The sequence below is a fragment of the Pogona vitticeps genome, chromosome 6, assembly GCF_051106095.1.
Source record: "Pogona vitticeps strain Pit_001003342236 chromosome 6, PviZW2.1, whole genome shotgun sequence".
Classification (NCBI taxonomy): domain Eukaryota; kingdom Metazoa; phylum Chordata; class Lepidosauria; order Squamata; family Agamidae; genus Pogona; species Pogona vitticeps.
Window position 1 is genome coordinate 99,587,673 of NC_135788.1, and position 17,008 is coordinate 99,604,680.

At 42.6% G+C, this 17,008-nt stretch overlaps 1 protein-coding gene across 1 annotated transcript; it reads right to left on the bottom strand.

Moving 5' to 3' along the window:
• Positions 1–2,392: 2,392 nt before the first annotated feature.
• LOC110079175 (peptide YY) lies at positions 2,393–7,587 on the bottom strand. The gene is made up of 4 exons (XM_073002923.2): positions 7,430–7,587; positions 5,982–6,169; positions 4,465–4,563; positions 2,393–2,931 (listed from the first exon to the last, which is right to left on the bottom strand). Exons 2-4 carry the CDS (start codon positions 6,167–6,169, stop codon positions 2,907–2,909), a joined length of 312 nt encoding a protein of 103 aa, XP_072859024.2. The 5' UTR covers positions 7,430–7,587; the 3' UTR covers positions 2,393–2,906.
• Between the last annotated feature and the right edge of the window lie 9,421 nt (positions 7,588–17,008).

The window sequence follows — 17,008 nt, forward strand, 5'->3', positions numbered from 1 at the left end:
TCCTTTCTTTTAAACTCCATCCTCCCGCAGCTGGGCCTTAGGATTTATGGAATCACAGTCATCTTTGCAAACGTGAGGGGATCACCTCAAACAGCAGGTGTTGAGGGACAGCAGTGGTAGCCCCAGACAGTTCCTCCTGAGCCTCAGATTAAATGCTGTGTAGAGGCTGCCCAGGCTGCCCTGCATGTTTTATGACAGCCAGCTGCCGCCAGGCATGGTGAGGAACACTGTCCCATCACAAATACTCAACAAAGATTCATCTACCCATCTGTTCAGGATTAGATATGAACCAAAGTCCATTTGAAATGTATACGGTCATGAGTCTAGTTCTCAGTGTCTTAGCAATAATCATGTTCTACTAGGCATAAGCTTTGGTGGCTTGTCGTCTATGTCAGGAAGGATAAAGGTTGTTCATTAAAGCTTGTGCCAAACCACAGCTAGTAATCTTCAAGGTGCCACAAAGTTCTTTGATGTTTTTGCTGTGACAGACTTATACATGCCCTTTCCTTCCAACATATTCATCTGGAAAGTGCGTATCACGTCGGTCCTTTTTAAAATGTGGACCAAATGAAATTTTCCCATCTACCTGCCAGCTTCCGTGAACCAAATGGGGAGGTGCCATTTTCTCCACCTCAAGGAGCAAATATCTTGTACTGGTCCTCTATTAGGTTTAGGGCCTTCTTCAGCACAGTTAAGAAGCCCAGCAGGGTCCGTGTAACAAATAACAGAGGAAAATCTTATAATACAGATCCCATTAGACTTCTAAACTCATCAAGGAAGGCCCCAAAACTAACTGAGAACTGAATGTACTGGATTTTACAGAATAAAGCATGTTCATCTGGCATTCTGGGATTTCCCCCCTTCCCTTTTTATTACCTTTGGTGAATGACTGCTAGTTTTGTTTTATTCAAAGGCTGTTCCTGCCACCGTCAGTCTCTTTTTTCCTTGCTGGCATGAAAAAGTTATATTTTATCAGAGAAGTTTCTCAGTAATGCACCAGAATGACACTTCAGGAGCATGAAGAAAATGAGTATGTTTAATAAACCAGTGAAGACTAAGGTGGTGCCTATCCACTAATTTTAATACTTAAATATTTAAAGGGATTTGAGAGAATCTATGTGGCATAATGGTGTTCATCTTTGACTGGAGAAACCCATGTTAAAATCATCACAAAGTCACTCAGTCTAGTTGGCCTACTTCACAGGGCTAAAGTAAGGGACAGTGATATATGTCTGATTGAGATAACTGGAAGGAAGGCAGAAAATAAATGAAAATAATTAAAAAGGAAAGTTCATTCAGCACATGAAGACATGGCTTACACATACAGCACAGTGATATGGCTGAATGGATTGTAGTACTTCACAAGTGGGGGAGGGGTGCTTTTAGATCCTCTCCTGTATGAAAAGATAGAAAGTCGGGAACACAGGAAGGCAACTGAACTAGCGTATTTCTTTTTTTTGAAGGAAACTCGGTGTGTTGGGAAAATGGCATTACAGACTTGAAATATAAAGTGGTATGGTCCACATTGCTGCCCCTAAATTGTACTGCCTCCTTCTCCTGTGAGTATGGAACAGCGCAAGCATCAACATGTGCTAAATTATGGGAAAGTTAAATAACAGAAGCCTCTTAATGTAGCAGGATTTTTTTTCCAGATTTGGGAGCAACTCTTGTGAAGGAATTGCGAAATTCCTTTTCTATCAAGGTTTTCCAATTGACGTTAGAGAAGGATGTCCAGGTGGCACTTTTATTGTTTGATAAGCTGTACAAGAATGGGAAGTAATATTGGATAGGTCCAGAGGTGTTATTTCCAAGTTCTGCACTTTGTTTTGGTAACTGTTTTTGTATTTTGTTTTGCCTAACAACTTAAAAACATGCCAGTTGAGATTAAGGTTGGGAAATCAATTGAGCTTCTACTCTCTGTCCGGACTTTCTCCCACATAAATATGTTTTTAATGTCCTTTTCACCCAAAATGTAAGGAAATGTGTGGTAAATACTTCAAAAAATTTGAAATTAAAATCTACCTTATGTATGCTGGGGAAATTGAGTAGATACAATTATTACAAGTATAGAGAAGTGTTCTATATGTGTTCTGTATTAAAGTTGACAATAACCTCAGAAGATAACAACTAATTTAAAAATTAAGCACACTTAATTTTGTGCGAGCAAAGGAATTCAAATCTAGACTTTTAGAAGATAAACACTGAAAATCTTGATCATGGATAGATCCACCAGCTTTGATTTCCTTCATATTGGATTTGTTTCTTTTTGAATTTCTAGTTGTTTCCATTCAAAATACGAAGAGATTTGAGAATTTTGGTAAAATCCTGTAAAAACTAAACTGAAATGAAATTCTTGCTTGTCCCTATAGGGAAAGGGGGAAGGAAAACGCTGTTGTCTTCTCCATTAAACTTGCTTTTTATTGTGGATGTAGAGAGAATTCATCAAATATACATACATTCACATACACATTCACTCTTACTCACACATACATAAATGATGTATAAAATAAAGATTGAGCCAGAGAGTGGGCATAATAGGGTCTTTCACTGATAAGTCAACAAGGACGTCACTACAAATACAACCTAGGCCACCATCAAAGAGACGAACACCCCACCTTGCCCCAGGCACAAAGATCTTTTACAGCATCCCCAGCTGGCTTGTGGGAAGGAGACATGGCTTCATTGTACTGTTGTAATCTGAAGAAGAGGAGATGAAACCCAGGAAGAGAATTCTGAAGCTTCTGTATCTCACAGAAGATTAAGGTAGGGATAGGACATGTCTCCTTTAAAAAAAGACTTCAGCTCATCAAGACTTAATTGTTTTAAAAAGTGCAAAACAACACAACAAGAATGAAACGTTTAAAAAGAGACAGACGGGGCGCTTTGGCTGTGGCAAAGGAAGAGTGTCACCACATGTAGGAATCGTCGTACCTGTGGGGAAAAACAAAACAAAAAAGATAATGTTATGAAAGAGCTGGAGAAAGGAGCAAAGGGACTGTCAGCTCGAAATCAGAGCTTGGACGAGTTACCCTTTTTACTACATTTCCCAGAATCCCCCAGTCAGCATGGTCACTAATGCTCTTGAGCATTATGCTGTAAAAGGTAACTTTTTCTAAACTCTGCTCAAAATCCCTCCTTCAAAGACAAGGCCATCTGTACCTACAAACCTAGAGCATTGCCATACAGCAGTGAAGGTGCCTTTCAAACTATATTTCATTTTCTGTATATCTTCTTATAAAACATCCTAACTGAGCTGAAGAGAGGGCTGAACTCAGAACTTCTAATGCAGTCCATGATGGGTGGGGCAGAAGTAAAGGAGGAGAAGGTCTTTTCTCCACTCCCTGGCTTGCTTTTTTTCTTTCTTTCTTGGTATATCCCCCTCCATTGAAACTGAGAGGAAGGAATTAACAGCTGTGGGGGCTGCTATAGATTTACATGGCATGCTTGCTAGCTCATCCTCAACATGCCTCCTTTTCCCCATCTCTGACATCCTAGTTTTGTACTACAGGTTGGCTTGGCAAACATGAGATAGGTGAGCTCACATTCAAATGCAAACCAACCTATTTTGCCACTCCTGCATCATCTTCGAACAGCCCATCCATTAGGCCAAGGAACTTCATAACACTTGTGGTTATTTTCTTTTTCCTTTTCCCTCCTCCTCTTCTTTCCTTTTGTGTCATATTTTGTCCTGTCTTGTAAGCCTGAGAGCCAATGTGGTGTAGTGGAGAGAGTGATGGACTAGGACCCTGGAGAACTGAGTTTGAATCTATGGACTCTTGCTGGAGAGTGGCAATAATAAAAAAAACCACTCCTTAAATATCTCGCACATCTCTTGAGAACCCTACTAGGGTCACTGTAAGTTGCATGAGATCTTACAGTACATAACATAACGTAAACCAGAAGATAAGGATTCACTTGTTATTTTCTGTTGACATATCAACTGCCCTCAGAGGCTTTTTTGTTGTAAAACAGGCTATAAACGTTATATACCAACATATATTTCTCCTGTATCCATAGTCATGAAAAGAACTATAATGTGAGATTTCTAGGAATCTTCTGCATATGCCTGCAGTTCAGCATGGGGTTGGGATGAGAGGAGAGCATGCCTAGCTATGTCCAGAATCTTGCTTCCCTCAGGAATGAGTAACCTTGAGGTTCTTGGACTCAAATACATCTCTTCAAGGTCAGGTAGGTTTTCAGTCAGGTTGCACTATTAGAAACACTTTTGTTTTTGCATATTAAGTACTCAGGTCATCCATTTCCACCGTAGCAGGGTAATATAGAAAAGAAAATGCATCTCGGAGCATGTAAAGTATGTTCACCGCTTACGGATCAGGGACTGCTGTTAGCAAGAGCAATTTCCAGATCAGAAACATGTGGGTTCTGGACAGGACTGGTGATCATTTATACCTGGTGGTACATTTTGGTGGTCATTACGGACACGGTTCTGACGCTCTGACTCACCGTGATCTGGTGTTGTGGTCACTGCTGCTGCTGCTGCTACTACTGTCTCCAAAAATAAGCTCTGACATCAAGGCCTCTGGGCTGGATCGCTTGCCATACCTTGTGGTCAGAAAGGAATTAGTTAATGAATGTGTTAAGACAATCCTATTTCACCCCTTAGCAAGAAGAGGGGGCTGCCTAGAAGAAAGGCTGGTGAGTACACAGAACAGGACTTCCTCTGTAGTGTTAACTAGATTGTGGGAATGGGCTGGTTTCACCCATTTGGAATTGATGTGACGCTGCTCTTCCACAAACTGGCAATGCCCTGCCTGCAGTTCCCCATCATGCTCACTGCTGGGACAAAAGAAGTTGGGGTGTTCCAGAGCAACAGGGTCACACACAGAGCCAACCTAAAGAGATGAGCTTTTGCTCTAATAGCCTCCTGGATCTGGTTTCCAATTAGGTTTCTAGGAGACGAGAGCTAATGGGCTGTTCCAGGCAACCCACACTAATGGAGAAGGTGGTTAATTGGGCGTTTTACAGCTGGGTTCCTCATTCTCTACTTAAAATGCTGCAGGATACAGCAATCTATGGGTGCCGAGAGGTACACTCTGAATGCACAATTGCACACAGACCATGGGTGTACCTAAGAAGATCATGAAACCAACAAGGGGTCTGACAACAGACAGAAGGCTGCAGATGGGCGCATATATAATCCAGGGTTGTCAATAGAGGGATAGAGGTCTCAGCAGAATCAAACACTGTCTTAACCCTCCTCTCTCTCTCTCTCTCTCACACACACACACACACACACACTCTCTCTCTCTCTCTCTCTCACACACACACACACACACACACACACACACACACACATACACACACACACACACACACACACACACACACACACACACACACACACTTGATGTTGCCTTCACCTGGAGAGTGTTAGCCATGCATTCTTCAGATGGATGCCTGGCAGGGTAGGCAGCTGAACCCACCCACCACCTACTTCCTCTGTGCAGCAAACACAAAGATCTCCCATTCTGTGCCAACATCGAGGAGGCAGGTTGTGTATATGTCCCTGTGGTAAGTCTGATTTCAGTTCAAAGAGGGCATCAAAGAAAGGGTTGCATCCCTAAGCAAGACATTTCCCTGCCTGAAGTCAAATGCAAAGAAGATGTCTCCTCCCCTCCTCCATTGTACTATGGAAGCACATCAGACTGATGGTGAACAGTGCTTATGATGGAGGCAGCATTCTTCACCTCACCTAAGGGCAATGGGGCTAGTTTAGGGCAACCAGGACAGATTCTTTGGGATGTACTGCTCTGTCCTTCAATAGAAAGGAAGAATTGGGGGGGGGGGTGTTGCTCCTGCCCCTTCTGCATCATCTAAGATCTACCATCTGTGGCAACTGCCTCATTCTGCTTCATGGAAGGGCCAGTTCTGAGTTGGAACTGGAATGCATGCATGTGCACATTGCCCACAGGAAAATGGCATCTCCACCCCAGTTCCCAAACCCACCCCAGTGCACACACCTCTGCCTTGTCACCAAGTTGATGTAATGCCGAAGAGCCGAAAAGTATTTGGCCATCTCTTCTGGGGAGGCATCATCTCCAGGACTCTCTGGCTTGGGAGGGTAGGCATCGACTAAGGTGCCCAGACAGAACAAGATGCACAGAGTCACGGCAATCATGAGGGGCCAAGGTTTCACTGAAACAACCATCTAGGAGAAAAAGAGAGGAAAGAACGTAAATGGCCAGGTGGACTAACCTAAGCTAGCCGAGGAGAGCTCACCCTAGCACTGAAGGAGACTCCAGAGATTGCCCAGAAAAGCCAATGGTCTCTTAGCTGTCTCAACATCACAAACTTTGCAGATGCTGGCAAGAATATTTCTGCCTTGCCAAAGGTCTGAGAGTAAAAAGACACCCCAGGTTTCAGGGTAAAGCTGCCTAAGGGATGGAAAATATGTGACCCATCAGATGATACTAGAATGCAACTCTCATCATATTTCGTCATTAGCTAAGTTGGCTAGGACTAATTACATTGTGTATTCCACCAACATCTGGAAACCACCTGTTTCCCACTTCTGGCTGAAATCAGAGTTGAGGAACCGATGGCCTTCAAAACTTTGTGGAAATGCAGCTTTTCATTATTACTGACCATTGTCCGTGGTAGCTGGAACAGATGGGACCTAGAGTCGGCAACATCTGGAGAGTCAGAAACATCTGGAGAGCTACCTTTGTCCACCCCTAGCCTGAAAGTACCACAGAATACCACACACTAGACAATGCCACGTATTTTACCCAAGATGTGTGCAATAAAAACAAAGCAAGTGTTTAACATGCTTGTCTTTCATGGTCCAACAGGACATGATGGCAATAATTCCATACATTTAAACATAGAACTGCACCAGTTATAGTAGCAAATAGATATGGGGATCTGAATTTAAAAGCAAAACACAAGCACAGGAGAATTGCCACTTCCCACATTCTGGTTTACCCCCTAGCAATTCTTCTCCCAAAGGTCCAGGAGCCCCACACACACACACAGGGCGAAAGCACCTACCTATAAGATGCTGGAAGAGGCAAATGCAATTTTGCACTCCTCACTTCACCTATATACTCATCAACTTTGAAATGTTACTCTTTTTAAATACAACTGACCATACTGGCTGGGGTATCCTAGGAGTTATGCTGCAACCACATTATGCCTCCCCCCCAAGATCTGGGCCTGTTTACATATGAAATCTGATGTTTCCCCTTTTTATCCTGTTAGACCCTATCGTGCTCCACCACCTGCAGAATTATCTCCATTGTGTTTTCATCATCTCAGCCCTCATAAGTAACAACAAATGCAAGCTGAATTTTAGAAATTACGCATTTGCTTCCTTGAATCCCTCAATCTGTGCAGCTCCTTCCCTCCAAAAAGAAGAGCATCAGAGCAAAAGGTGGCACTCTCTGATCCTCTGTCTCGAGCTACTTACGGTGCAAAGGAGGTAGAAAGAAGTACAAAGCTGTATGAAAAGAGATAGTAGGACTTGGCCAGCTTTCAATGATCTTCAGTTTGCCGCCTCCTCCTTCTCCTGATGCCTTTGCTAGCAGCTCCTGCAACTGCTGGCTTATATCGTTGCAAGTTGGGTGAATCGGGGGGGGGCGGGGAAGAGACTCCTCCTCTCCCCCCCTCCCCACCTGCCTCCCTCCCTTCCTCTCTCCGCCACTCACTCACTCATTCATTCATTCACTCACTTACTCATCATTTGCAGATCAATCCAATTCTGTATCAGCCCACCTTGATTACCTCTGAAAGGAAACCATGCTGCACATACTAAGGGAACCAAGAGGTAACATAAAGGAGAACTGGATGAACTTTTGGAGGGGTAGAGTGGGCAGGCAAGAAGTAAAGAGAGATAGGAAAGATTGTGATAAACTTGAACAACTAGAGGTTTTGATTATCATTTATGGTGAAAGGGTGGTAAGAACCGATCCATCCATAAGCAGTTGTGCTTACAGTAAGAGTGAAGACATAGATTATAGTTTCAGAGTTAAGAAATCACAGTGCCCTCTGAAATGGATGCAAGTTTAAGATCATTCATCATCCACACCAGAAACAGGCTATATTCATATAGTAGCAGATGTAATCTGCCATCACATATCACAACAGCCATAAACATATTAAAGATCTTAGAATGGATGGCCACTTCCAGATTTCAAGAAATAGTATTTGCCATTTACCCAAAAATGGTATTCTCCACCCCAAATGCAGTTTATTTGTACTCTGTAGAGTTTTCTAGAAGGGCAATCCTCCATTTCTCTTTCCCAATTTATTGGAGTAATGGAAAAGATCTGTGGGGCCAGCAAGGGTGGATCTCCTATGAAACTAACAAAGCTTAAGCCTCAGGGCCCCTAATCCTGAAGGGGCCCCAGAAGTGACTTTAGTCCACATTTAAAAAAAAGCAGTGATCTGTTGTGGTGCAATCCCATTGAAGAAAATAATTTCAATAAACCAGGGTCATTTTTGACTGCATCTGCTATGACTGAGAATCCTTAGAAATTGACAACGTCCTGGTATTTAGAACAAATTTAATTTTCTTTTCCCCTAGTGAGACTGTCGCAACAGAAAACAAGAAGTAGTTTTGTGGCTCGTTAAAGACTTACAGGTATATATCATCAGTTTTCATAAGTCAACATGTGCTTTATCAGATGCATTATAATTAACAGAAACTGCATCCAGCAGAGGAATAAATAATTCTTTCTCAGGAATAGAAAAATAACTAGATAATGTTAGCGTAATATGCAGGCCTGATGCTGTGAACACATTCCTAAACTTGGCAAGTTCTGCCAAAATAATTTCCCTTGGAATCTGGTTGATCATTCTATACCATGGAGAGAAACTGGATGTTCAGATCCATTTATATGGCCTATGAAGAGTATCAGAAGACAGAACAGTTGAGAATAACTGTTCTTGTCTTGGCACTAGTTTGCCACTGCTTTCTCCCAGATGATGATAAAGACTGGGGCTCTTTTGATCAAGGCTAGATTCTTGAGCAGGCTAGCAAAAGTCCTGTCCCAAGAACTGTGATTTTCCTAAGAAGGCACTGTTCTGGTTCAGTCTAATTTTTCTTTTCCAAACTTCTTGTTAAAATGGCCCTTCTCAGTAGCCGAGTTCAGGTTTTGTGATTTTTCTGATACGATGTGACTTGTGCTGAAGAGGTAGGTGCTGAAGAAAAAGTTGGTTTTGGTCTTAATGATGTGGCAAATGGATAGGAGAGAAGGAGGTCCCTGAAGTAGCCTGAACTTAATTACCTAATTGACTGGTTGACTGATCAGTTGGTGATCACTACCATTTTAAATTGTGCCTAGAAAAAAACTAGGAAGAAATTTTAAGTGATGGTCGTACTTTTTGTGGAATACTCTCAGTGGTTAAGATATTTGGCTGTGGAGCTGGAGACTGGGAGTTCAATTCCCCCACTGTGCCTCCTACGAATAGAGCCAGCCTGTATGGCTTTGGGCAAGCTGCACAGTCTTAGGCCACCCCCAGAAGAAGGCAATGGGAAACCACTTCTGGGTATGAAAAAGGGCCACTCCATGAGTCAGATTGTACTTGATGGCATATGATTACTACCGTGTTTCCCTGAAAATAAGACAGGGTTTTATATTAATTTTTGCTCCAAAAATGCATTAGGGCTTATTTTCAGGGGATGTTTTACCCCTTTTCATGTACAACAATCTATGTTTATTCAAATATAGTCATGTCATCTTCTTCTGGTTGCTGCACAATTACGAGCATCCTGAAAAAATCCTACTAGGGCTTATTTTCAGGTTAGGTCTTATTTTCGGGGAAACAGGATAGTACTATTTCATACTCAGTTGATGGCTTTTACAATTATTTCCTTGAAACTGAAACTATTTTCTCTATACTGGAAATGATTGACACCTTGATACTTCCATTCTTATATTAACGAATCGTTGTCATTTTGTCTGTTATTTGTATCCTCATCTGACCACAGAGGTATGCATAAATACACAGGACAGGTCTGTGATGATGGATTTTGATCCATGAAAGCTCGCACTGAAATACAACGGTTAATCTTTAAAATATAATACATAACGTTTTGCTTCTCCCCTTCTTTGGTCTGTGGTGCCAACTGTTTTGGGCAGCCAGTACAGAATCATTACATATAAATTAGGAGCGGAATATATGTTTCAAAACATTATCTTGTTCTTTATTGAGGGAGGACAGCTTCCACACCCCATCAAAATCACCATGCACACATACACAGAGCGTTGGTTTCTTATTCCTGGCGAGGTCTACAATTATATACGTCAGCAGGCAATCCTTCTATCCTCTTAATTAGAAAGACAACTGATTTGCTAATTAATCATTGCTTTCATGTCCAATGCCCCATTAAAACTCTGATTGCACCAGAGAAATCTTTCCCAGCCTGATCAATAGTCATCCGAACTCTCACTTTATAGACTGATTAGTTGCCCATTTGTGGCCTGGTTTCAAGAAAAATGGCAACTTTACTGGGTAATATTTCAGGGTTTAGGCATCGCGAATCACAGGGCTGAACATTGTATCATATAACCCCAAGGCTCTGTGGGATTTTGTTCTGAATTAGACTTGAAAAAGCAAAGTTATTGACTTAGTGCCCTTTCCTCTTCTTTCTAATTAATTCTTGAATTCCGTCCTTAACACACAAGCACTTTTAAACACTAGGCTGTATAATGCAGTTCATTGGTTTTTCATGTCTAAGCACAACTAAGCAGGTTATGTCTCTTGGATTCTGTTGGATCTTGGCTTTCTTTCTTCAAGTTTTGCTGTTAAGATAGGCCTGTCCTAACCATGCACACTTCATTCAAGTTGTCCTCACAGGATTTGCTGTAAAGATAGATGCAATGCGTAAAAGTGGCCATTTCCTTCAGACTGTCCTCACAGAATTTGTTGTCATCGTAGGCTGGATCAAAATGTGCCTACTGTCTCTGTGTTTTCTTCACCAGATTTGCTTTTCAGACATGTCTGGATTTCACTGACATTGTTAGGACTCGACCATGATATCAAGGCAAGCCTTGTGTCTACGTAAAGCTGTGAAGGGATTGATTGTCCTAAAGGTTATCACACCTACCCTTTCCTGCTTTCATTTCCTCCACTGTCATTTTAAGGAGACAGCCATCAATATTGATTTCTGTCTTATAAAGTCCCCCAGGGGCATTTTGGAAGGGAGCTGATGGTCCAAGCCCCTCTGAGAGAGTGAAAGCTAGCCTTATAGGTAAATACACAAGGCAGGGAGATGATGTGGCTCCATCTGACAAATCCTATCACCGATATCACTTACGGCTCAAAACAGCCCTGACAAATCCATTCTCAGCAGCCCCCTGACAAAATTAATAAAATGCAAACTTAGTTGTAGTCTTATAACCAGCCGGTGAACTCATCCCCATCTGGTCTAATGGCTCCAGCTACATAAGGAAGATTGAAAGGTGCTATCATCTTACACATCAACAGCTCCCCATCATTAAATTGATGGATGGGGGGGGGGAGGCAAGTCAGCAAGCCTTGAACATCCTGCAGACTGACATCGGAAAGCTTAGCTTGGAGACGTTGCTTCTTTAGATATAGTTTCTGGAATTTCCCAACCAGTTTGGCCAACTATAGTCCAAGCTGCTTAACTTTTCCACGCTCTACTCCAAACACACCAAGATGTTACTGCTGAATAGTCTGTATCCATATGTGGAAGGTTTGTGCATATCACTCCAGATGTCAGATCTGAAAGTCAGATCTTCACTTAAACTTCAACTTTCCAGAGGTTGAGTTTGGATTATGCAAAGAACAATGGGTGGTTCTGAAGATATGGCCACATCTGTACCCAATGCAATAAACGAAGAGTACAGAACTCAGAATTTTCAATGTGTTTGATTTTTAGTGGTCCACATGGAGAGGATGTTTTGAGTCATCCTCAAGACTTAGTCTTTCAATAAAGGCTACATGGCAGAGGAAATCTCTTTGACCATGATCATGTCCCATGCCCTAGGCAGTGAACTGAGCATACTTAGGGATTGAAAAGAGTTTGACAGTTTGAAATACAAACACACACACACACACACACACACACACACACACACACAATTTTGCACTTCTTAAGAACTGCTGCAAGATAAATGCTCCTGTCCAAAATCACAATTGTGAGTCTTGGAGGAAAAAAACATGCAACAAACTGTATGCATTTTTGAAGCATGAAATGATTGGATATATGTATAAATGAAAAACAGTCACAAATCTCCAAACTGGGAGAATGGGCAGCAAAATGGCAAATGCATTTCAATATAAGGCAATGTGAAGTAATGCACATTGGGGCAAAAAATCAAAACTTGAGTTAATGAGTTCTGAGCTGTCCGTGATGGATCAGGAAAGAGATCTTAGTGTACTGGTGGACGGCTCGATGAAAATGTCAACCCAGTGTGCGGCGGCAGTGAAGAAGGCCAATTCCATGCTAGGTATCATTAAAAGGGGCATTGAACATAAAACAGCCAACATTATAATGTCATTGCACAAAACAACGGTAAAGCCACACCTGGAATCTTGCGTACAATTCTGGTCAATTAAAAAAGGCTTAGTGGAACTGGAAAAGGTGCAGAAGAGAACAACTAAAATGATGACTGGGCTGGGGCACCTCCCTTATCAGGAAAGTCTACAATGTTTGGGGCTCTTTAGTCCAGAGAAAAGGCACCTGAGCAGGGACATGATTTAGACATATAAAATTATGCAGGGGATGGATAGAGTGGATAGAGGGAAGCACACAATACTAGAACCAGGGGACATGCACTCAATTTGAGTGTTGAGAGAGTGAGAACAGACAAAACAAAATATTTCTTTACTCTGTGTTGTTCATCTGTGGAATTCCTTGCCACAGGATGTGGTGATGGCAGCTGGCCTAGATGCCTTTAAAAGGGGATTGAACAGATTTATGGAGGAAACGTCCATCACAGGTTACAAGCCATGATGGGGATTTATAATCTCCAGGCTTTAAAGGAAGGTAGCTCAAAATGCCAGATGCAAGGGAGCGGTATCAGGAGACAGGTATCTAGTTGTCTCGTGGGCTCCCAGAGGATCCCACACGCTACACCAGAACACAGAGTTCTAACGCCTGTCCTCTGAAGATGCCGGCCACAGAGACTGGAGAAACGTTAGGAAGAAAAACCTCCAGAACATGGCCAAACAGCCTGAAAAACCTACAACAGCCAAACCCGGTAGACTCCATCTAGCAAAACAGAGCAGCTAGCAAGAGTTTCTGACTAACAGCAAGGTGTATTTTTCCACTGAATTGTGGAGCACATGGATTGGATTGGGTGAAGCAGCGTATTAGTGAATGCCTGCTTTTGTCTGAATGCTTGCTCTCTTGTCTTGCCCACCTCCTCTGTGTGTGAGGGGGGGGGGGGGAGAGAAAGAATGTAGGAGTGTATAAATATCCACTTTGCCCCTGACTCTGCCTGATACTCCTAGGTCTGCCTACCCTTGGCTGCTATATTTTCCACCCCACCAGCCACAACAAGCACCAGTCACCACTGCTGTTGAGTCCTCCCCCAGTTTCCATATTACAGTGAGGACACTGGACTGATATTCACATATGATCCATCCTTCTTTACGCTCCTCTCTCCCCCCCCCCCCATCTCTCTCTTTTCCTGGCAAACCTGAGTCTGCCTTCTCAGTTGCAAAACCTTCTCTGAGTAATTAGCACTGAAAGCGGGGGCCCATTTGCTCACTCAGCTGTGTCAGCAATAGGAGGCAGTGGGGTAAATTATAGGAACCAACAACAAGGCTTATTCTGCAAGCTAGTAACGCAGGCCAGGTACTGTGGAATAATGACAGACAATCAGAGCATTGCTCGGCTCTCGGTGTTGCCTCCCCCACTCCCACTGGGACCCTTCTCTCTCCTCTCTGTATATTGCATTTGCCCTTCTGCCGTCTCCTTTCCAAACCCAAGGAGAAAAACACAGCAGAGGTGAACAGAACTAGCCGCCACAAATTGCTCATGATCTGGTTTGTTCCTACAGGCTGTGTTAGGTTAGAGTGACCAGAGATGCTAAGCAGGATGCTGTTGGTGATGTGTGGGTGCAGTCCTCTTGCTTTAAGAGCCTGGGTACAAAAATGGGGAGGTGGCAGGGCTGCCGAGTGTCTCCTCTGAAATCCTCCTTTTGCCAAAAGTGCAGAACACACGTTTTCCACTCGCTATTTTTCTTGGCATTTGGTCTTTCTAAACAAGGCACTTTCCAGATGATCAGAGGAACATTCTTCTCCCTCAGGGCTAGGGAACCATTAGCCCTCTGGTTGTTGATGGGTTCCAGTTCCCATCGGCCCTGGCCACTTGTCAGAATTTGTGGACGACAGCCTCCAGAAATCTGCAGGAATTTTCCCCCAGCCAGGCTTCGAGGAGGGGGGTGTTAATCAAGTCCTGTAGAGAAGACAAGGGAAATTAAAAGTTTACGTATTAGAGATATCCAAATTTGACAGTGCAGCTACTCTGTGTCCAGTGTGTTTGCTGTTGTGTTTCTCTGCCATATATGCATTCAAGATAAGGAAACTTTCAGGGGGGAAAAGAAGGGTCAACCCTAATTCATCACTACCACAGTTGGTTACATAGGCATTTCGATTTAAAACTTAAAGTGTTAAATGCTCAAACTCCTTGATCCGGATGAATAAACCTGCCATCCCCTTGCATAGAGCCCCCCCTTCCCTCCCTCAGAATGATCTCTCTGTGTGTGTCCTTGATGTGGCAAGAAAATATTCCAAATCCTACTCAATGTCCCTGTTACATACAGCACTGATGGTACCTGTCTGTCATGGGTTTGGAGGGAAAGTTCCATCCTATGGGGAGTGGAAGGCGGGACATCAGGGGGAGGAGCTGTACTATATATATATGTGGAGCTTGTGTGGAGAAGTTTAGAAGCTGGAGTTGGAGTCTGTGTGTCAGACTGAGTACAACTGTGTGTCAGTTGGTACATACCTGATAGGTTCAGGTTTCTTTATAGGTAGCCAGAACTGATAGGTTCAGGGTCTGTGCTTTACTTTAAAGGGTTCTGTGGGAACCAAACTGTTATATGTATATGTTTGGGACTTTGCCACGTTACAGTATCTTATTTACTTGATTTTTTATTTACCCTGTTTGTTATTTAAATAAACCTTGTTCTTTTGTTTGTTAAAAATCCATTCCTGGTCTGTGTGACTCCTTATAGGGAATGGTTGGTGGCAGCTTAATTATAGTGTGGCATACTCCAGTAGGTCTGGGGTTGTCACAGTCCCTTTTGTCAGACTTTCAGATCTTCTAGATGTCTGGGTGGGCTGGCATGGATCCCCCCAGCCCCCAGCCACACTGGAACAACATACAGCTGGATCTGCCAAGATATAACAATGGCATTGCCAATAGAAGGGCCGTTTGTGCATGTCTACATTCTTGAAAAGCCACCTTTGAAAAATGTATATCCAACATTATTTGCTCTTCTCATAAATTATTATTCTTATTTTTAACAACAAATACTACTGACAACAATAATGTAAAACAAGCACAAAAAACCACATGCGCGCACACACAATGTTAAAAGGCATGTAACTATGGTTGTAGTGCAAAGTGTTCCTTGTTAGTGCTCATTTGCATGTAATTGTAGGCTAGAGTAACATTTTCCCAATCACAGAATCATAGGCTGAAATCCTGCTGTTTTTTCACACAGGTGGAAAGCAAATGGTGTAACATTTACCCACTTCTAGCCAACAACTAAAGAGTCAGTACTGGGATTCTTGGGTGTGTATCAAGCCAGTGGGCTTGTGTGTCCCCAAGAATCACTGTAATTGCTCGCTGGAAGCAAATGAATGTTATGTCATTTGCCTTCTGCCTGTGTAGTTGCTCAACAGTACTACAGCTATAGAGTTACAGAGTTTGAAGGGACCACTTGGGGCTTCTAGTCCAACCCACTAGCAGTTCAGGAATCCACAACTTAAACATTCCTGGCAGATGGCCATCCAGCCTTGGTTTCAAAACCTTCAACAAAGAAGAGTGTATCACCTTCCAAGCGAGACTGTTCCATGGTCAAACTGCTCCTACCCAAAAGACGTTCTTCCTAATATTCAGGAAGAAACTCCTCTTTTTTGCAACTTCAATTCATTGCCACACACAGAGAGGGAGGGAGGGAGGGAGAGAGAACAGCTTGTTCTCCACGACACCCATCCAGATATCAGAAGATGGCTTCCTTTGTCACCTCTCTCTCTCTCTACACATTGCTTCCCATTCACTCCGGAAAAGAGTGGATGGTAAGGAAGTCCTTGGAGCCACATATCACTCCTTATTCTTCATTATAGCTTTACTATACTTCAATAAAAGTGGAGTCGAGAAACTTCATTTTCTAAAGTAAAGAAAAAGTAATCAAAGTTAAAAGTAATGGAAGATGTCACTATAATTCCAACACTCCCCTTGCCAATTTTTTTTATTATAATTATAGGCTGGAATCCTGGTCAGCACCAACAGAGTGGACAGCTCCCATGACTTTGTAACTGGGGTTTTCCTTCTTTGCCCTTCCACAACATCCACCATCAATCAGGAGACAGCAGGACAAGCCAGCTAATGTTCCTCCTCCATCCTTCAGTGCAACCGTAGGCCGGTAATTTTTTTAAAAAATTAAATTTTACAGTGACTCTGCAAATAGAGCCCTGCTATGCCTCATTAAGCTGCAATCCCCACATAGTTCATGGTAGATACTGAGAAAATAAATTAATTATATGCCAGTAGTTATTTGGAACTGGTTACATTCAACTCCTATCTCAGATATGACTGGGTGGGAAGCCTGTGCTTGTAAAATGACAGAATACTCTGTCATTTTAAGAGAGGAAAAGTTACTTTTTCAAAGTACAATTTCCACAGCTGCTACTCGCCATTCTGACTGGGGTATTCTGAGATTTATAATCCAGGGTATAAATCCAGTTGCTACTCATAACTAGAGCTGACCCATTAAATGAACTGCTGGAAGGTAAAACAATGTTTGTGCCTATCTGATTCAATGGGTCTAGTCTGGATTAA

Excerpts from the sequence above, each read along its gene's own strand:
- LOC110079175 (XM_073002923.2), bottom strand. The coding sequence starts at position 6,169 with ATGGTTGTTTCAGTGAAACCTTGGCCCCTCATGATTGCCGTGACTCTG. Across the intron at positions 4,564-5,981 it reads AACTTGGTGACAAGGCAGAG|GTATGGCAAGCGATCCAGCC; the intron begins GTGTGTGCACTG and ends TCTGACCACAAG. Across the intron at positions 2,932-4,464 it reads GACCACAACACCAGATCACG|GTACGACGATTCCTACATGT; the intron begins GTGAGTCAGAGC and ends TTTTCCCCACAG.